Source organism: Drosophila teissieri, chromosome X (genome assembly GCF_016746235.2).
Source record: "Drosophila teissieri strain GT53w chromosome X, Prin_Dtei_1.1, whole genome shotgun sequence".
NCBI lineage: Eukaryota > Metazoa > Arthropoda > Insecta > Diptera > Drosophilidae > Drosophila > Drosophila teissieri.
In genome coordinates this window covers 9,184,663-9,205,739 of record NC_053034.1, presented here as the reverse complement: position 1 = coordinate 9,205,739, position 21,077 = coordinate 9,184,663, and the positions used below count along the sequence as shown (strand labels likewise).

The 21,077-nt window shown below is 42.1% G+C and overlaps 4 protein-coding genes across 4 annotated transcripts; 2 read left to right on the top strand and 2 right to left on the bottom strand.

The window, feature by feature from the left end:
* Positions 1 to 1,857: 1,857 nt before the first annotated feature.
* On the bottom strand, positions 1,858 to 6,275 carry LOC122623808 (SET domain-containing protein SmydA-8). The gene is made up of 2 exons (XM_043803151.1): positions 5,141 to 6,275; positions 1,858 to 2,758 (listed from the first exon to the last, which is right to left on the bottom strand). The coding sequence occupies exons 1-2, from the start codon at positions 5,990 to 5,992 to the stop codon at positions 2,105 to 2,107; spliced, it is 1,506 nt and encodes a 501-aa protein (XP_043659086.1). The 5' UTR covers positions 5,993 to 6,275; the 3' UTR covers positions 1,858 to 2,104.
* Positions 6,276 to 10,395: 4,120 nt separating this feature from the next.
* Positions 10,396 to 12,144, top strand: LOC122623954. The gene is made up of 3 exons (XM_043803358.1): positions 10,396 to 11,026; positions 11,211 to 11,354; positions 11,683 to 12,144. The coding sequence occupies exons 2-3, from the start codon at positions 11,316 to 11,318 to the stop codon at positions 12,142 to 12,144; spliced, it is 501 nt and encodes a 166-aa protein (XP_043659293.1). The 5' UTR covers positions 10,396 to 11,026; positions 11,211 to 11,315.
* A 165-nt stretch (positions 12,145 to 12,309) lies between these two features.
* On the top strand, positions 12,310 to 13,160 carry LOC122623955 (zinc finger A20 and AN1 domain-containing stress-associated protein 2). Its single transcript, XM_043803359.1, has one exon. The coding sequence runs from the start codon at positions 12,449 to 12,451 to the stop codon at positions 12,932 to 12,934; it is 486 nt and encodes a 161-aa protein (XP_043659294.1). The 5' UTR covers positions 12,310 to 12,448; the 3' UTR covers positions 12,935 to 13,160.
* Positions 13,161 to 13,412: 252 nt separating this feature from the next.
* LOC122623953 lies at positions 13,413 to 19,004 on the bottom strand. The gene is made up of 8 exons (XM_043803357.1): positions 18,674 to 19,004; positions 17,165 to 17,258; positions 16,973 to 17,076; positions 14,783 to 14,893; positions 14,485 to 14,719; positions 14,303 to 14,423; positions 14,132 to 14,248; positions 13,413 to 14,066 (listed from the first exon to the last, which is right to left on the bottom strand). The coding sequence occupies exons 1-8, from the start codon at positions 18,758 to 18,760 to the stop codon at positions 13,772 to 13,774; spliced, it is 1,164 nt and encodes a 387-aa protein (XP_043659292.1). The 5' UTR covers positions 18,761 to 19,004; the 3' UTR covers positions 13,413 to 13,771.
* Positions 19,005 to 21,077: the final 2,073 nt, after the last annotated feature.

The window sequence follows — 21,077 nt, the reverse complement described above, 5'->3', positions numbered from 1 at the left end:
GTTAAGTATTCTATTTATGTAAATTCAGATCTCAGATATGGTAATATATAGATAAGGTGTCAGAATGCGATTAAGTTGCACATCACAGAGTTAGCTAGTCCATAATGACGACAAGATGTCAGTTTCTTTGAACAAAGTACTTCAGTACTTCAGTACTTCAGCGAATAATTCTACATACATACATACATTCTATACTCTTCTGGGCTGAGTATGGAATGTTACATACCGCTCAGTTCGTATTTAAGTTCTATTTTTTTGCCATTTTTTTTGCAAGTTTTTGTACAAAAAATTGAACTATTAGCTAATTAGCTAACCAACCTGCTTACATTCCGCTTACAATCAATCACGTTGCAGTGCCATCATGCTGTCATGTAACTCTTTTTATAGGGTATTTCTGAGGCTGACAAATGCGGTGCTTGTGAATGGAAAACGCGTGCCATTAATCAACGTGGCACCGACTGCCCATCCACCTCATTAACCATCGCATCAGATCTCAGAAGCTGGCAGGGTGGCTAAAAGCAATTTGTGATTAGAACAGCCACATGCGACAAGCTCCTTTCATTTGGCGACAAGTAGCAACAGATACAGATACATTTACAGATACAGATACAATGCAGATATAGATATAGAGAGCTGATACTGGGACATATAGGTATATGGTCTTCTAGATAGAGAGCTAGATCGACGGATAGATACACGTCGGTGGGTCATTATTGTCGGCTATATGCAGCATAATTTATTAGCATTTTTATTATGGTTTTATTTATGATTGCTGTGTTTTCAAATTTGTTTGGATGTGCTCCGCTTTCGCCGATCCTTTATTGTTATTGCAGATTTAGATACCGATGCTATGGAATGGGATGGGAATACAAATATTTGCAGCTACACTACACACTATATGTATGTGTGTATATCGGCTTACTATATCTTTTCGCGCGGCCATCCATTAAGATCACACGATGACATCGAGCAAAGGGGGAGGACTCTCGAACAAATTGATGAGACAGGTGGAGCCGAACTGAACAAGAATGTATATCTATATATCCCATAAGATGCGAATAATTCCGTTGGGGCGCTGAGAGATTTATTTTATTCATTTCATGTACACGATATGCGATTTAATGAGCAATTTACTGGGGCAAAACTGAATCAAATCGTATTAGATATTGAATATTGCACATTGAATGCGGCAAATGGCCAATTCCCATTAGACAGCTACTGGTGTACCGCGTATTTCTTTATGTTCCTCCATACATACGTGCATATTTCAATCTGAATCCGGCTATATATATATATACTAATATATATATGTATATATATTCGATCGTAAAGCGGCGGGAGGCGGTCGCGAAGGCGATCTAAAATAGATACGACCGCCAGCTTTAACGGTCGCCCAAAGACGACTGCAACTTTTAATGGCAAATAAAACAAATGCCGGGCGGTAAAAATCGAATTAAATGGCAAGAAATTTATGAATAAAGCGCACAAAGTTGGCGAATAGTTTCCTGTGTTTGCCCAAAAATTACTCGCCATTCGCCTTTCGCACTGAATGACTTTTTCACGATCCTTCAGCAATAACGATCGCATAAATGTCGCCTGCTGAGTAATTACAAACTTGCACTTTTTAATGGCCATCATGAATATACATATTATTTAAACAGTCACATGTTGAAAATGTAGCTATACTCTTTAAAATCAAAATCCGCATGCTCTTTTCAACTTGCTATATGTATTCTCTATAAATTCAGAAATATTTCAAGCTATGCGGATTAGAAAGCGTTTTGACAAAACGTTTCCAAAGCCCCCAAGGCAGACAGTTCATTGGCACACTCTGCCAGGGAATTAGCACTCGTCGAGTATGGTTTTTAATTTATTATAAATAAATAAATACAAATACAGATACGATTATTTAGTTTAGTACGCACAACACAGAACTAGGAGAGGTGGCCAAAAAGGACTGTTTTTGGGGGGATTCGGGATTCGAGTATTGAGTTTTCCACATTTCCACATATTCAGCTGCATATTCTTAACATCCTTTTGGGAGCGCGATCCCAGAACCCACTCAGCCAGGTACTCGAGTCCAGAAACATGTGACTGCATCGATCTAAGCCAACTCGACGGCGGCCGCCGGCGAAGGAACAGCAGGAGCCGTGCCAGGATCAGCAGTGCCCGCTGGCTCGGCCTTGGCAGCCTGCTCCGCCTGCTCCTGCTCCAGGACCTCGAGCAGCTTGTCCGCCTCGGCGGCCTTGGCTTGAAGCTCGGCCAGCTTGCGCTGCTTCTCGGCCTCATCCGCCAGCCGCTTGGCGCGGCGCTCCTCCTCGCGGCGCAGCAACTCCTCCAGGTGGGTGCGGAGCAGGCTGTCGCCCAGGCCCAGTTTGTCCATCATCTGGGTGATGTCGCGGCTGTAGCGGAGGCGCGTGTTGTGGGCCAGCTCCTCGGAGCAGTCCTCGCGTCCCTGCTGCAGGCGCTGCAGCACGGACATCTTGGCATCGATGACCACGTAGTTGGAGCTGGGTATGAAGCTGTCGCTCTTCTCGTTCAGATACTGCACCAGCGTTCTCAGCGAATTGGAATTGGCCTTGGCATTGATGGCGCCGCTGGCGAAGTCCTGCGACTTCATCATCTGCGCATGCGTCGACTTCTGCTTGCACTCCAGGCAATTCCAGTTGGGATGCGGCAGCCCGGAGATCTCCGGCACCACCAGACCCGTGCAGTTCGTGTCCCGGCAGTAGAGGCCCGAGATGAAGGCGCCTTTCTCCTGCAAATCAAAGGGATAGTTTATAGTTGGAGTCAATACAAAAAGCAAATATGTAATATAATTAGCTAGAAATATATGAGCACATTAGCTGATGATCGACAGATATCATTATCAAATCCAATCCAATCGGTAATTGGTAATTGGTTATCGCCACACTTGCCAGCCCATCGATCACTTGTTTGGGAACTGGCACAACCAACACAGCACATTGGGGATTTTTGGGCGGTGAATCATTGGGGCCAAATGTCTCGGCTAATGAAAAGCGCTTTCGCATTTCTGAGATTCCAATTCCCCCAATCCGATTGCGATTTCCAGCTAAAAATAATCCCAAATCGGATTGAACAAGTGATCTCGCCGTGTATCTGCGTTATGAATATGCTGCATAGCATACCTATGTATATACATATATATGATTTGGGAGATTGACATAGAATTATTAATAATAAAAGAAAACTTGTCGCTTCGTGTGCGTTTTAATATGCGCTCGTGCGATCGATAAATATCCACCACACAACACAACACACAGGTTGTTAAGGATGCCACGTCATATCCATAAAATTCCGAAGCCGATTCGTTTGCCCAATTTGCTTGGTCGTAAATTAAGTTGGATAATTAATGGTTCCGATCCGCAGACTGCACTATAGACAGGAAAATCTATTCATTTTTTTTGATATATGCATACTAAATGAATACTAAATACGTTTACTCAATATTTTTTGTTTAGAACAATAAACTTGTTGCCCATTGTAATCGGCATCCGGATCGGAATTGGGATCGGTGTCGGTGTCGAGATGGAGATCGAGATGGAAACGGATGGCAAATGATGAGCACTTGGATCGGAGGAAGCCATATAATATATAAATAAATCCCATTTGCGGGAGTTCGCTGAACCATAGTTCAAATGATGTGTTTTATAGTTATGCCCACACGTGCCACACACAGTCAAGGGCAGGCGACTAGCAACAGAGGCTATTTTAGACACTTGACAGAAGGGGCAATCAAAGAATACTACAATAAATTAGAGACCCATCAGAGGTATTTACATGGACAACAAGGCAGCAGAGTGCAAAGCAGTTTACACATGATTTAAATTAAATGGAGACCTAAAATCGATCAATATCATCTTTGTATCTACAAAGGAACAACCACTTCTACAGTCTCTTTATGGTTATATTAAACTGATTCCAAGGGTTTTTCGCGTAGTTTTCATTATTCGGCCTCTGAGTTGTAGCGCCTCGCATTCTCGGCGAATGTCAAATGGGGAATTACGATCCGAGGCGCTATATGTGGTGGCCATGGCCAAGAAAATCTGTTTCTATATGCACATGAAAAGAACAACAAAAAGAACAACAACCGATGCGAGACGAGGCGAGGCGAATAAAAAATATCCATCGGATAACATGGCAAAAATGTGACAAAAATTTCAAATGAGCGGCGGCGAAAGCGTAAGAAATCAAAATCAAATCAATATGAGCAGCGAAATGCCAGAAACGAAAATCAAATGCCACAAAATAACATATAGCCACGTATAGAAAACATCAAGAATTTTGATTCCTTTTTTTTTTTTTTTTGAATTTATGCAGCATTTTTGAGAAGATTGGGAGCGAATTAAAAAGCTTTTTGGAATCCATCTATTTATTTGTGATTTAATTGAATTGTTTTCGGCCCGTTAAAAATAAACAAAATTGTTTATGGCCACGCTTTGTTATTGTGTTATTGTGTGGCCACTTGCCACTTGTTGCGCCTGGAAAATGGAATGGAAAATGGAAAATGGCAAATGGAAAACGGTGGGAAATGCGGGGCGAATGGGAGCAAATCAATCGATGGCCAAGAACAACACAAATCCACAACTTGTAATAATAAGCGGGCCAAATCGATCTGGCCGCGAGTCTTTAATTGTTTTCGCCTGGATTTTGATGGGCACAGGAAATCCGACCCGAAATGAAAGCATTTCGCACCCGAAACAATTGCGGCAAAAATCAAAAAAAAAAAAAAAAGCCAACAAACTTGGAAAATTGTCTTCTTTGATGGATCATCATCATTTGGAAATTGGAAAATCAAATCTCTTGCTAGCACGCACTTCAAACAGCAAATTGCCTTCGGCGAAACTATAAAGATGTTTGATTATTTCTTCGGTCAATTGGTTAAATAGTTTATTCAGCTGGCCCATCGATCATCACTGGTGGTTTCTATATTCGATTTTCGTACAGAAATATACACAATTGTGGTAATTACCAAAAGAATAGAGCCATTTTCATATTAAAGGCTAAGCTGCGATCTAATAGAAAGGATCCTAGTGTTCCAGGTTCAAAGATTCCCCAATTAACATAACTATTTGAAATACTATTTACCATGAAATATGTAAGGTAGAATTGAACTCACCGTGGGATCGGAGCAGCGGGAGCATTTGCAGGTGAAGCTCTTCTTCATCTTGAGGAAGAGGTGGCGCGCGATGTTGCCGGTGAAGAGCTTGGTGTAGGTGGTGGTCACCTCGAATCCCTCGGGTATGTCGACGGCGGCGCGGACGATCATGTTGTTGGTCTTGTCCTCGAAGGTGTAGTAGGCGTTGGGAATGCAGTCGTGGTTGACGACGCCGAAGAGTGGATAGAGTGCCCGGTAGTTGAACTCCTGATTGTCGTTCGTCCTGTCCGTGGTCTTGTCGAAGCCGTTCGTCCGCAGGACGGCGACGGTGCGGTTCATGATCTCGATGAGCTTCTTGTCGGTGGGGAAGTTCTTGAAACACTTGGCCGCATTGCGCACCTCGGTGCGATGGTTGTTATCCAGATTGGCCTGCAGGCAGTAGATCAGATCCCGTTGCTCCTTGCTCAGATTGATGGCCCGGGCGACGCACAGCAGCCGGATGATCACCGAGTTGGCCACGTCCGGCTCATTTGGTCCCCACGACTTGAACAGATCGCAGTCGCTCTTGTGCTGCTTCTTCTTGGCGCACAGCGAGCACACGGGCAGTCCGCATCCCTGGCGGCACATGAACCTCGTGTCCGGCAGCATTTTCAGGCACACACTGCACGCGTTCAGGGAGTCCTCCTCGTGGGCGGCCAGGCCCATCAGCAGCGGACTGTCGCGAAAGATGATCTCGCCACGCTTGAGGCTCCTGGTGGCCACCACGCCGCGTCCGGCGATCTTCGAGACGCCAATCTCCCAGGCCGGATCCTTGTCCTTAAACGGCGCCAGGTGCAGATCCAGCAGCTCCGACGTGCGCTTCGGGCAGATCATGTTGGGATCAGGGATCGATGCTTCGCGCAGATCACACAAAAATTTTGGGGGGTGGCACTTGAACAAAAATGTAAGTCACAGTGGGGGGGAATTATATCTCGGGGTTTATTCTTGAACTATTTCTGATTTGTATCTCCACGAATTCTTTAGTTTATTCTCGAGGATCTCGCAACCGAGTTCTGGTTAGTTAGGTTGTGTGGTCTTGAAATCTTTGGGTGAACGGATTGGTTCGCCTGCAGCGTTGGTTTCGCGACTGCCGTGAGTAAACTGTCGCCGTTTTCCAGCCTTACATGATTTTTATGTGAAAAGTCGGCGAAAAGCTGAAAATTCGGCAAGCTGTCGACGATCGCCAGTTCGCCAGAAAACCGAACGCCATACGAAGATGCACGATTCAATGTTCGCCACACGGCGTCGCGATCCCCGATATCTTGGGAAGATGGCAATTTGGATGGGTGGGTGGCGAATCGGGGGAATGGCGGATGGCAGCGGGATTGGGAGCAGGAGCCCAGACAATCTATTGGATGCCAGGAAAATCCTGGTGTCCACTCGCATGGATTGATGAACAACGCATTGTTCGGTGTCTGTTTTGACAGGTGCACTGGAAAAAGAAATGGCTGCTCCACAAAAGTATGTGCTTATACAAATGATTATAATTTGTAATTACATTCTCATTAAGCTCAAGTTATAAATTTTAGTTACATTTTATTATGTATTCTTTACCTATAAAATGTTCCTATAAAATTGTATATTGTTTTGGGAATATTTGAATAATTGGAATATTTTTGGTGGAAATGCTGTTATGCTTTTCGCGCAGTGCAGTTGAATGTACGAACGGATGGATGGCTGCTTGTCGGGCGGCGGATGTACAGATATCCGCACATCCGAAACGAGTGTTCAAAATTGTCGGCACACACGGATCCGATTCACATGGCATGGATGGTGGATTTGTGCATCTCTGACAGCGCTCTGGAGTTGCGCCAAGAATGCCGCCCCATCAGCGGATGATGAACGATCTCCGCCGGGACTCAACTCAGAGTTTCTGGGCGAGATCGGAGATGGCAGATGGACATGGAGGCGGAGGTGGACATCACCCTCAGGTTGCGTGTCTGTCTGCTGGGGGGTGGGCTTAAATCACTTGACTGCGCCCCACGTTCCGCACTTGATTTATACGCCCACGGAAGTATCGAGCAATGTCCCCCGTAGCCGGAATAAATTCCGGATATATCCAAAATACACAAACACAAATCACAAATCACAAACCACACAGCACACAGCACAACGTGTGGAAATACATTCGAATAAATGCAATTATTAATGGAATACAGCTCACAGAGATACAAAACCAAATTAGACTTATATTGCCTGCATATTTCAACATTCCCAGTTTGAATTGAACCCCTAAAGATGTTAATTTCAAAGTTTACAGCATAGTTATCTAAATAAAAGGAAACTTCTTGGATAATAGTGAGTAATGTGCCCGATTTGCATATTTAATTGTACTCGTATGTCTGTGCGGCGAAAAGGGCGTTTGTTTTTTTCCCCTGCCGAATTAATATTATTATTTTAGTTGCTGTTTGCATTCGGCATGTTTTGATCATGCGTCGAGCAAGTGCCAGCAAAAGCAACTTAATGAATTCGACAAACTGCAAATTGGCCACTGCCTTCGCCGTCCCTTTCGTCACCTCGCTGTTTCCCATGTTGGATTTCAGATTTTGCATTGCAGATTGCAGATTGCAGTTTGCAGATTTCACATTTTATATATTTCAGATTTGAGATGCAAGATGCAAGATGCAAGATGCAGGATGCCCCGCAAAAACCCGCAACCACCCACCGGATGGCAGCGATGACGAAGACGCCTCACGTGCCTCGAATGCCTCGCGAATTGGCCAACCATTCCGCATTTTGCCTTCCGACAGCAGCAACTTTAATTTAATGAAATGCAAAATAATGCCAAGCAAATCAAGCAGCACAAATGTGAAAAAAAAACCAAAAAACAAAAATCAAAAAAACAAGAAACAAACAGGAAAAAAGCCAAAGACCAAACTAAAATATTATAATAAAATTCGATGCATGCAAATGGCTTGCAAAATGTGCATATGCCATACGTAAAAAAAATTAAATAAATAGAACTAAAAAAACGAAAACAACAATTTATTGGCGCTTTGACGCGTTTTTGCTCTGCTCCGCTGGCAATGGGGAATTTGGCGCCACCATTGGCCACATTGGCCACGTTGGCCATGTCGTGTCACAAAGTTGCCACCGCGGAATATCCCATCCGTTCTGATCCACGGAATATATATATATATACAATATATGCGAAACTTAATGATTTTGTTGCCAGGTGAGTGCACTCCAGACTGACGCTTGTCTTGCCCGTTGACTTTTCGCACCTGCACTTCCTGCGTGGAAATAGAAAATGGAAAATGCTGTGCAAGGTGGCAGCTAATTGCTAGTTAATCGAGATGAAAATCTCACGCACCAATTAAATATATATTCAAATAATATTTTGGATAATAAGAAACTGTGTTGGAAGTAGAACAAATGGCATACTGCACACAACAGATAACATTGCGTATGATTGATTTTAAAGCGTATGAGTGATATTTCAAGTTCAAGTGTGCAAAAATCAATTATACGCAATGTTGTCTCTTCTGAGAATTTCAGTTTAAATGCGGTACTTATAATATGAGTATAATGCATTTTTTTATAATATTTCAAATACGAAATGGTACCATTATACCCCATTTAATACCCTCAATCATACGCCCCACTAAAAAATTCTATCAAAATGCTGGCTGCAGCCAAATGTATGCCATTTTTCGCGCTTTTCGCGCTTTTCTTGTAATTGTTGCAGCTCTTTCGCTTTTCCTCCTCCTCTAATTTTCAGAGTCAATTAAAAATTGTTAATTTTACTTATAATTTTAAGGTAGGCAAAAATGCAATGCGACGACGAGAGCGACAGGAAAAAAAATAGCAATTAAAATTTTTGCGCGACTTTGTCACGTTGGCAAACAAAAAGGGGCGGTGTAGCCGCTAGGGGGCGTGGCATGGGGTGGTGAAAGGTGGGGATTTTCTGAAGGCGACAAATTTGCCGCTGAATAAACCACACAATATAGAAATGAATATTGTTATACATAAAGTACTACGAGATCACTGCAAGCGTGAAGTTTTCGCCATGGAAGGATAAAGCTGCTGATTGGAGATGTAGATATAGATATATACAGAGGTATAGATACTATATAGTGTGCTCAGATATATGAATGGAAATGGTTTGTTTACCTCATAATGCACTCGATTTCAGTTGGATTGCTTTCTTGAAACCCAAACACGAGGCCAGCAAAATGATGCGTGGCCAATTAATGGGTTTTCCTATTTGTTAATTTACGCTTGAGTGTGTACTTTTTGCTTTAAATATCTTAAATGACAGTAATTTGTAAGTCCATAAAGTTTTCTGCATGATATGATGGGTTCAAAGAAAAAGGAAATAAGAGTTTTAAGATGGTAACTAAAACGTTTTGCTTATCAAAGTAGGTAACTTCAGAGCGGCAACAATTTTGTAGCATACTTTTTGGCATACAGAAGTGTAACTATCAGAGAACTGCAAGACAGGTACTCACCCCTTTCCTCAAGCTCTTGCCACGTAGCTCCTGGAAAATAGCTAGCTCAGGCATTCCTCCAGTTCCTCCAGTCGAATTCACATTATTGGTATCCTCTCCAGCCACGTATCACATATCACTGCACCACTCACTCATAATTAGTATTTAAAAAAAACATCGAAAAAGTTGTTTGCTTACGTAGGACTTTTGAGAAGCGCAGAGGAGGGCACATATATTTTGGTATTATTTAGTATTAAGTATTTAGTATTATTTAGTATTAAGTATTATCTAGTATTCAGTACTTAGTATTATTTAGTATTTAGAACTTAGTATTATTTAGTATTTAGTATTATTCATTATTTCCCTTTAATGTAACGTAATACTTTCAGCTATCTTACTTATAATTTTATAATTTCACTTTGAATGCCAGCTAGAAAAATAGAAATAGAATAGTGTTAATTAAGTATAAATAATATTTAATAATATATAAGCATTTGCCATAATATATATGGCAAAACGCCCGGGGGTTTGTTATTGGCGCAAATAGAGCCGGTGGCTTGCTTCAGTTCTCTGGTAACTATCAACTTTAACTATCAACTTTAACTATCAACTTTAACTGATCGTATATGGAATATTTTCGAATATTTTCCAAAATCTCTGTGAAGCTAGTCCACATCGTTGGATATGATTTGGCATACATATGTACATATATCTGGACCATACCACCATACAGATGGTGGCCATCAGGGGAATGCCAAACTTCATTCACCTCAATGCCAATTACACGGCATGGACATTTTCAAAGCCCCCAGAAGTCCACCCACCGACCGCCGGATACTTTTGGCGAATTTAGGCGAATTTCGCATTTGATTTTTCTACACTTAAACGCAATCAATTTTATTGCTCTCGTTGCGGTTGCCTGTCGAATCGAATTCAATTCGATTTGCTTTTGAATGCGCCATGTTTTCTGGCTGCTGTGGATGTGGGTATGTGGATGCGGATTTGGTCTGGTCATGGATTTCGATTCCGATTGCGATTCCTTGGGTCCACACCTGAAGTATCCGATCGAGACGAGACGAGATGAGTTGAGTTGAGATGTGGCAGGCAAAGAGCAAAAACAAAAAATATATGAACTTGTTTACAAGCTAATTGCGGGCGTGGAATGTTACGAAATTGAAAATGTTGCTGCGTTCCTTTCATTCCATATGCACATGATCTGCGGTTGATCGTGATCTATATGAGTACATGTACATGTACATGTACGAGTAAATGCCAATATATATCCGCGACTTATGTGCTAACATAAAACAGATGACGAACGGCAGCTGTGACTGCCAATTTCGCATCAAAAACAAAACTCGAAATGGCCAATATCGATTTACCAAGTGCTCCGAGAATTTTGAATTTTCCAAAACAGATGCGATCGCCAAACAGGCAAGTAAGTGCAGAAAAATGCTCATCTGGACTTACATTACATTCCGTTACTACATGAAACACTTACTCAATATTAGAATAAAATATTTTTAATGAAATCTAAACATGCCATTGAAATAGTTGAAAATCTGCGGATATATACTTACTTATCCAGTTTTTCCATGAATATATAGCTTAAGTTGTCGTAGGTCAACCAATCGGGTTAACGACGATCCACGATCCACGACCCACTGGAATTTTCCCTTCCTTTTAGAACTTAGTCCAGCTTTGCCAGTGCTCCGGATGAGATCGCCATGGGAGTGATGCGGAGATCGCGGATCTGGTTGCTCAGGGTGAGTAAATGAGATTTATGGCCCACTTGCAGGTACATACTACGAGTATATGTATCTGTACTGGCAAACAAACCGGTTGCAATTGGACGCCGAGGGAACCACTCAAATAGGTCATGCATCTGCGACCATACTATAATATTCAGTTCATTGTTGTATGCAAAACAAGCGTTACTTAGTAGTTAGTAGTTACTTGAAGAAAAAAGTCACACTCGTGTCTGAAATAAACTATAATATAAAAGAGATAAATACTACATAGTTACCTAAAGGATTTGGTGTTCCCGCCCACCGAAAGTTGCATCTACATATAGATTGGATCAACTATTTCCAGCTGCTGCTGCTGCTCCTGCTGCTCCTGCTGCTGGAAGTGACGCCTCCTGCTCTTCCGGTTCCCATGCGATCCTCCCAGTCGCTGGCCCTTCTGCGAGCTCGTGATCAGTGCGGCAGGGAGCTGAGTGCCGACCAGCGTCTGCAGCTGGACAGGATGCAGTACGAGGATGCACCCCATGTGCGCCACTATCTGCATTGCTTCTGGTCGCGGCTGCAACTCTGGCTGGATGAGTCCGGATTCCAGGCGCAGCGCATCGTCCAGAGCTTCGGGGGCGAGAGACGCCTCAATGTGGAGCAGGCACTGCCCGCCATCAACGGGTGCAATGCGAAAACGAGCTCTAGAGGATTGCGATCGCAGGCGGTGGTCGACTGGTGTTTCCGGGCCTTTGTCTGCGTGCTGTCCACTCCAGTGGGTGAGTGGTACAAGCGCCACATGTCCGATGTCATCAATGGGAATGCCTAGAAATAGCCAAATATCGATTTTAGCACATGCAATATAATATTCAATATAACATTCCAATTTTTTCAGCTAACAATTTGCAAGCAAACGTTAAACGTTGTAAATACAAATGGACTGAAAGTCACAAACGAAGTAAATGTACAGAAAATCGTTTGAAACTTGGTTTCAAAAGTCAAAACTAAAAAATCATTTTTGCTTTTGACCAAAACTGTATGTAATCTAGCAGGTCAGAGCTGCAAAATTCGAAAATATGCTACAATAGAGCCAATTTCGGAGCCTGGGTGCGAGATTCGGAAAACCAGGGAAAATGGGAAGCGCAGGCGTACCGCATACCATCATCTGGTGCGGCAGTGATGCGGGCCTCCAGCCGCCAAGATCCATCCAGCTGCATGGGCAGAGCCACCACCTGGAGCAGCAGGATCAGGAACAGCACCACCGGGGGGATGTGCAGCAGCAGCAGCAGCAAAAGCAGCAGGATCAGGCGCCGGCGGAAGAGCAGGATTCGAAGGCGGTGAACGGCAAGGATGGTGTTCCCAATCAGGACACGTCAGCCGGTTCCAGCCAGGATCAGGATGGGGATCAGGCCCAGGATTCCACCAAGAAGCGCTGCGACAAGTGCGGCAAGAAACTCGGTCTCACCGGCGGTTTTCCCTGTCGTTGTGGTGGCACCTATTGCGCCGTCCACCGCTACAGTGACCGCCATGAATGCAATTTCGACTATCGCGAGATGGGCGCCAACGAAATCCGGCGTGATAATCCCGTCGTCGTCGCCAGCAAACTCCGAAAGCTCTAGACCCTCCATCCAGGATATCTCCCAAGGAACCGAACAAACCGAAACACAGCTGGATTATCCTTTAAGAGGGATGGATCACCTCGGTGGAGGTATCCATTTTAGCCAAAGGGATGAGAAATTTACGGCTGGCTGAGATTACAATAAACACCAGTGCCCAGTAATTTGGATTGAGGTTTACATTAAGAACGGTTGGCAAAATACAAAAATAGCATCACTAAGTAGAATATTCAAAGATCGTGTCTTTTTTAACGGGTAAAGTCCTTTCTTCTATCTTCCGATTATACATACCTAAATGTTTTAATGAACTTTCTGAATTGGGGGCTATGATCGATACACTTACTTCGATTGCTAGAAGTAAAAACTATTTGGTATTCAAATATTTGTATAAAACAAAAATGTTTATTTATTAAAAACATATTAATATACATAGTTACATCAGATTCCGTTAAAATCATTATTGTTTATCAATAAAAAGAGACCTTCGATGACCCAAAGTAATGAGTATGTATAAATTCAATTGACTTTTGTCAAAACGTAATACAGTAAATTTAGAATGAGCTAAGAAACGGAAAATGAATTTCTTTTGAGTAATTTAAAACATATATTTAAAGTATTTTTGGTCTAAAAAATGTTTAAAAATGTTAATATACTGATAAATTGATATAGTTTCGGTATAATTTGGATCAATATTGTATAAAATATACGCGCATATATGGTGAAATCCAAAGATCAAAGGCAATACCTGTATCTGACAGATCATAGATTGATTTTAAGTTTGTAGTCAGTGGCGAATGTTTAAGTAAAGACGCGATGGATGCCATTGCTGCCACTACGGATCTACTTGTAGAGGAGCGGCAGGCGGCAGTGTGGCTCCGTCTCGCTGGGATTGTCGGAGTACAGCGAGATGGTCCTGGCACTGAGATCGAAGATGCCCACGGCAATGGTCTTGACCACCTCGTCGCAGCTGTGGTTCTCCCGCCAAACGCAGTAGACTCCGCCGGAGACGTCGCCCAGCATGTGGCGCACATCCTGCTCGCTCATCGGCGGATTGTAGGCACCAAAGGTCTGCATCCTCGAGATGCTCGAGCTGATCATCAGATCGTTGGCCTGATCCTGCCGGATGCGATCGAATCTGCAGTGCAACGCAAGGATCAGCCAGCTATTTCAGCACATTTATCAATTCAGTATTGTACTTACTGGTTAACATGGTAGTTGTGCTCGCCCAGCGGCACCTCCTTGATGTTCAAGTGGGACTCATTCTTGCGCTCCGGCGACGGAGCCATCTCCACATTGTAGCACATCTGGCGGGGATCACTGCGAAGAAGCTCGGATAAGTAAAACCGCTCAATTGATACCCTTTTAACTTACGCCAGGAAGGTAAAGTTGATGGAGCAGGCATCCGCTGCTCCCACTCCCGCATCCTTGAGCACCCGGAAGGCATCGTCCACGTTGCTGGTGGCCAACAGAGCCCGGGTGATGAAGTGTCGCGCTGTTGGAGAAATAAATTCAATAAAAATCATACCCATTTTTGGGATTTTTTGGGTACTTACGGGTTTTGCCGCTGCGCAAGAGCTCCGCACTGATGGTGTTGATGCTGAAGACCAGTCCGTGGTGATTCTGGCTCATGGTGTATCCGGGCAGATGGCCGGCGTAGCAGAGGGACATGAAGTGCTCCTCCTTGACGTTGTACTTGCCCTGCGGCTTGTCGCTGATGATGTGCGCCACCACGAAGTAGTAGTGATTCAGGGTCTCCGTCAGCGCATCCTCCGTGTGTCCCAAAAGGCGCTATTAAGTTAAATATGTATTTAATAACCAATTCAGATCAATCAAATGGTCGCCACCACTCACGCAATTCTTCTGGTTAACAATGATGGTGGAACAGCCGGTGGGTTGGTTTTTGCTGCGTGGTTGGTGCTTCAATGCCTGGGGCAGAATCTCGTCCAGATGCAGTAAAAATAGCTGCAATAATAAAGAGTGTAAGATTAGTCGTGTGCATACGCAATTATCGCAACAATATAGGCAGCTGCACTTTTGGCGACATCATTTGGCTAATAAAATGCATTAACTTCATAACCAGTTTAACATAACACTTAAAAGAAAATCGTAGATTTTACATAATACAATACTCGTACATAGTTATAGATATATTACTAAACAATGTGACAGAACGACTAATTAGTTCATTTAAACCAGAGATCACTTAAAAATAATTAAGCACTAATATATCCCAGGTGAAGCCAAGCCATTATCTATGAGTCGATCATTTGGGAGCCGGCTGCTAATAAGTAAGGCTAATAAGTAGTGCGATCGCGAAAGACAATAATAATAATATGCCTCGTAAAATCGTCGGTTTTAATGCACTCATAATGCGACTAATTTGAATTATAGAATGCCACCAGCTCGATCGCCAGCAGCACCTTCATCACCTTCATCACCTGCATCACCGCCATCACCATCACCACCTGAGCTGGGCGCCATAATGATCAATCCAAGCAAGACGAAGGCGACGCACCATGACCATAGCCATAGCCATAGACATAGCCACAGATATAGACAAATATTCTATGTAGACTTGGCCAAGGTCGGTGCGATTTTTGCGTGCAATTAATTGGCATCGGAGTCGCTTAGCGCAGAAATTATAACACATTATCGAGGCGGCTCAGCTCCATCCACATCATCCGAAACGTTCCGATACGATCCCATACCATACGATACGATCCTCATCCACATCGAGCTACTTAGCCATGCAAATGAGCCCGTTTATTGGATGACTTTCACTCTGCCCCCCATCTCATTCCCATACCCACTCCCAGTTCCCATCCCAATCCCAATCCCACGCTGAATTTAGATTCAAAGAATCGAGTCCCAATTCAGTGAAGCCATTCAAGGGTTCTTCACCGTCTTTCGCCGGCTTCTCTTGACGGCTTTTTATTTATATGTGCGCCTTGACCAATGACAAATTGGCTTACAAAAAAGTTGAGCTTGGCCATTAAAGCCTTTGAATACCCTTTTGTTCCAAGAGAAGTTGTAATATTTTATAAGCAGTATAGCTAGATCATATAAAAGCTGATGAAGTTAAAACGGAATAACTTCTGCATCTTAGATATAAATCTCAGTATTAAGAACATCTGAAGTGTTTTTGAATCAAGATCACTTGGGTTTTTAAATATTTAAGAAATGCATAAGAGAAGCCGTAGATTTAGATAAATTTAGATTACCAATTTGGTTGGCCAAGTGCAGTGATCCCGTAAAAGGGTAAACGAGAGATAGTCAACTGGCAAAGAGACCGGCTGTCTATCACATATCACATCATTCTCAAGACCCCAGCAAACGGAACTAGTTCAATGTCTGCGCTCTGCACGGTCACCATATCGAGTTGTTTTTCGCACAGTACGCCCTCGCTGCAAGCAACCTGCTAACGGTTAACGCCTTCGCACTATTTTCCACTCGATCGATTGTGCAAGTGAATTAATTGGAAGCGGAATCAAAAGCGAAAACCTAATTGCACATCCGCGACTGATTAGATAACAGCCAACCGAAGCCATGAATATGGAATAGCATGCACCGTAGCCAATTAGCACTGTACTCGGGGTGGGGGCAGTGCACTCGCAAATTGCATTTAATGCTGTCATTGGGGGCCTACAATCGGCTAACTGCAAGTGCAACTGCAACTGCCACTGCCACTGCAACTACAGCTGGCAACACGCAACACGAAACCTATGGTTTTTCTTTTTTTTCCATAGTTTTGAGCCAAAAAGCCCGTTAGAACCCTATAGAACACTCGAACACTCGAACCCACACTCCCACGACGTCGGACCTTGTTGTGCGATTATTATTATTGTTCAATTACAATTACAATATTTGAGCCACGAGTCTGGCTATCTGACTATCTAGCTATCTGGCAATTATGTGTATTCGTTTTAATGGCCATTTAATTGTATTGCATTGCATTATATTCTATATTCTGTATTTAATTCGCTAAAATGCTTGAATGCTTGTTACCAAATTGGTGATTAGCTTACTAATTAGCTGACTCACCTTATGGAATTCCACCTCCGCACCATCGGCCACGCCCTCCAGTTCGCGAACATACTGCGGGAAGCTGTCCTTCACCGATCCCAGGGTCTCGTTGTAGATCTGCCCTGGAATTGGAAACCCAATCGAATGTACATATGTAGATCATCAATAAACCAAAGATGGCACTCCAGAGTCATCATAGGCGATACTCACTGCCTTTGGGGGACTGGTAGAGCGGCAAGTAGGTCTCGTTGAGGGGCTTCGATAAGATCAGAAAGTTCTTGATCATGGACCCAAATGTGCGGCCCTGCAATTAAACAATAGTTTTTTGCGTACATATTATACATATTTATATCTAAATAATTAAATGCTTTCCCATTTGGACACGATCGCCAATCGAATCGCCAAATTGCTCAAAGTGTTTGCTTAATGAAAGACAACAGAATCAGAAACAGAAACAGAAACATAATCGATCACGACCGATCGCAGTGTAAACAAAGCCACCAGCTAAGGCACAAAAATATGAATAATTATACAAATTGTACAATATATTCAATACGTTGCAAAGTGTTTGGCGCTTGACTTGGGATAACCTTTTGGGTGGGTCCCGTGTCCATGCGGACACGAAGGCGGACGCACGTCCATCACAAAATAATGGCCATTTATTTATGACGGGGTAAGGAAATAAATATAAAAAAGCCATATTCAAGGGGTTCCATCAACCTCCTGATGTTCATGAGAAAGGTACTACAACAAATAATTAAATTTTTAAAAAATTACACACCTCTGAACTCTTCTACATTTCAATAATTATACATACATATTTTGAAAACTTTGTGGGGCTACTAAAATATAATGAATATTATTTGAACTCTTCTACATTTCAATATTTATACATAAATATTTTGGAAACTTTGTGGGGCTACTAAAATATAATGAATATTATTCAGTTTTAATGTATTCAAAACTACATGAAGACATCGACACTTAATTGGTTTATTGTTTTGCAAGTGTAGCCAATATTCTTGGCCCGATTGGCAGGAAAAAAAAAACAAGACAGTTAGACAAAGCCACGAGAATCACGAATCTGCATTTGTAAATAGCGTCTGGGTCCGGGAATTGTCAAACGAATCGAGGTCTCTGGGTGGTAATGCCATGGCTATAACGATAAAGCCCAACCGACTTTAGTTTATTGCCACCTCAATCCAGATAAAAATGTGGGTTATCATGTAGAGCCCCCTATAGAGGAATATAGATATAAGCTAACTGCTAAATTTCTGCACTTTTTGCACACTTTTCGCACACCAGACCTATATCTTAATCTATAGTAATTAGGTTCCGATAAGGCTGTTCTGTAGTGGTTACTGAACGTAGTTACCCTTCTAGTTATTATTAACATGCATTTTTAAGGTATTTTACTTATGCCTGGAAGTTGGTCCATTTAGGGGATTAACGTGATATATTTGGTTTAGAATATTGTGATATATCTTCTATAGAATTCTAAGGATATTTAGGTATACTTTGTAAAATAGAGCTGCTAATATGGTAATAACTTTTATTTTAAGCAAACATTGTAAGTGTTGGCCCGTACTTCCCCAAATAAACGTCTAATAATAAACGGAGAACCATTAAAAATGTAGATTGCGTGACACAAGCTGAGTTCTTCAAGGGTCGTCCGAGTTTTGGTGGGGGGAGTATGCATACAAGGACAAGAGAACTTACCATGTCGAAGCCAACTTCGTAGTGGGTGCCCCTGGTGTAGAGGACTGGAACCGCCTGGCGACGTGGCAGTATCTTACCGGAGGACATCTTGGAGATCTTCAATCTGCAATCTGCAATCTGCAATCTGAAATGGGTTCGCAGTTCGACGATCTGTGGGAACCGCTTTATCTTTTAGCAGGGAAAAGCTCTTTGCACAACGAAAAAAAAGAGGTAAACAAGAGTAAGACGCGCCTGTTGATGATAACAAAATGAGAGTAGTAAACGGAAAAAAAATAACAAATAACAATGTTTATAATCAGAACGCCAGCTGATTTGTTCTAGAGCGCTTGAAGACAGAATTCAAACTGATTTGTTTTGTTTTGGCGCCGCCGAAGGCAGGCGTCGCAGTCGCCGCATTGCCGCACTGCCGCAGTCGACGTCGGCAGAGAGCGCTGCAGCGGCGTTATCGATTACCGACCGTTAGTTAACCCACTAATGACCGAGATACACGTAGTGCGTGCACCTCGAACTTGGGTTTAGTTCGGTTTCGTTGGAGATGCTGATGCAATTTTGTAGTTATAACTATGACTTCATGCTCAGCTTTTTAGCAAGTCTAGAGTTCAGGAATATTTATATATTTGTATTTTTATTTTTGAATCAAGTTTAATGACCCTACTCGTTTATTTGCCTTTCAAAGTGCAGCTTCTCATATTAGGAATAAATATATATATTTTGCTTTAACTTCATTTTATAGTATAACATAAAACACCAGCTATTGTCATTGGGAGCAGAACCAGCTGGGGTTAAGGGCCGCTTAGAACTTTCAGATTCCATAAACCATAGATTATTCATCTTATTTATTAGGCGTTGGCTCTGTCCAAAAATCTAGATATTAGAATGCTTTCGGCTGGTAAGTCAATTAGTCGTTGTCTAATAGGCTTTGCGGCTTAATGGAACGCTTTTTGCCTCATTGTGTTACCCTCTTCTTTGCGTATACGTAATATGAGTGCTGGAAATACCCGGCATACCCCGATATTCCCCCCTTTTTTAGCCAACAACTGACCATGAATATTTTCGCTTTTGTTTACCGACCATATAAACACGTTTTCGATTGTTTCGCCGTTTTCTTTTCTTTTCATTTATTGCTTTTGTGCTTTTTAACTAGGTTGGATTTTGCATTCCCCGATTTTCTGTTTAATTTTCACGCCAAATGAAAAGCGTGTGAACCGAGCGCACTTAATATATTCATTAGCGAATTATAGATTGGTTTTGGGGTTCAGTTCTGAAAATTGTAGACTTTAAGGCAGGCAAATTCAATGCGAATAAATTATATTTAAGCAATATTTTAATTCTCAAAATATACATGCATCCAATCCAGATGCCACTTGCATATTAATTGTATTGTTTTTCGTTGGGTTTTGTTTGCTATATGAGAGAGATTTCCAAGTGGCCTACAATCGCGTTGATAATGATGCTGAAAATGATGATCGTGATAATGATGTAGCAGAGCAACTTTCTCAGTTTATTTTTTTTCCACCCCATTAGCATCACAATTAAATGTTTTTATTAATTTCGTAGCGCGAAACTGAAAATTAGTATTGGCGATATGCGCCGATATTATATAAGTGAGAATATCGATTAGGTATGAATGAACACGGTAATTTCCCCGATAATTTCGATAGCTCGGCTCGAACAGATCGGGTCGCTTTCATTATTCAATTTGTATTAACTTTCGATCGTTGTTGTTTGGCTGGCGGCTAGAAAAATGTATGCATCCCATTTCAATAATAATGAAAACAAAAGTTAAAACAAATAAAACCCACAAAAACCACCGCTAGTTTCGGTGCGAGAGAGAGAAAGGGCGCGGGGGCCAGAGCGCAAGAGTGAGATAGAGAGATAGTGAGATGCCGTCGAACGGTGATTGCAAGAAAATGACATTTTACAGTTGCCCCAAACACTCCCCTACACTCACCTGCGTTTTGGGGCATGTCGGAATTGTGACACCGTTGGTAGCGCTACATCGGAAAACCTAGAAAAACGAAATATCACTCATAGATTCATTACTGTTATTGAATACATATATTTAATATTAAAATAACTCTTTTCTAGAAGACATCAATACGTCAGAAACTGATAAATGTGCAAAGTTATTTAATAATTTATTCTGATCAGAATGAAACGCATGATTCAAAGTGGAACATTCCGAACTGCGTAACAGAATGGAAACTTTATATTCAAGTACTTAAGTAATATCACTTTAATGATCGCTTTTATGTAAGTTATTTTTTTTTAGATAAACAAATGGATCCAAATATGAAGATTACATTTTCAGGATATCTCCTTTAATAAATATGATTTTATAATAAACAAAAAAAGGTAAAAGAGAAAAAACTCCATTATTAATGTGCACAAGAAGATTATGCAT

Excerpts from the sequence above, each read along its gene's own strand:
- LOC122623808 (XM_043803151.1), bottom strand. The coding sequence starts at position 5,992 with ATGATCTGCCCGAAGCGCACGTCGGAGCTGCTGGATCTGCACCTGGCG. Across the intron at positions 2,759-5,140 it reads CCCGCTGCTCCGATCCCACG|GAGAAAGGCGCCTTCATCTC; the intron begins GTGAGTTCAATT and ends TTTGATTTGCAG.
- LOC122623953 (XM_043803357.1), bottom strand. The coding sequence starts at position 18,760 with ATGTCCTCCGGTAAGATACTGCCACGTCGCCAGGCGGTTCCAGTCCTC. Across the intron at positions 17,077-17,164 it reads CTACCAGTCCCCCAAAGGCA|GGCAGATCTACAACGAGACC; the intron begins GTGAGTATCGCC and ends TTCCAATTCCAG. Across the intron at positions 14,424-14,484 it reads CTTGCGCAGCGGCAAAACCC|CGCGACACTTCATCACCCGG; the intron begins GTAAGTACCCAA and ends TTTCTCCAACAG.
- LOC122623954 (XM_043803358.1), top strand. The coding sequence starts at position 11,316 with ATGGGAGTGATGCGGAGATCGCGGATCTGGTTGCTCAGG. Across the intron at positions 11,355-11,682 it reads CGCGGATCTGGTTGCTCAGG|CTGCTGCTGCTGCTCCTGCT; the intron begins GTGAGTAAATGA and ends AACTATTTCCAG.
- LOC122623955 (XM_043803359.1), top strand. The coding sequence starts at position 12,449 with ATGGGAAGCGCAGGCGTACCGCATACCATCATCTGGTGCGGCAGTGAT.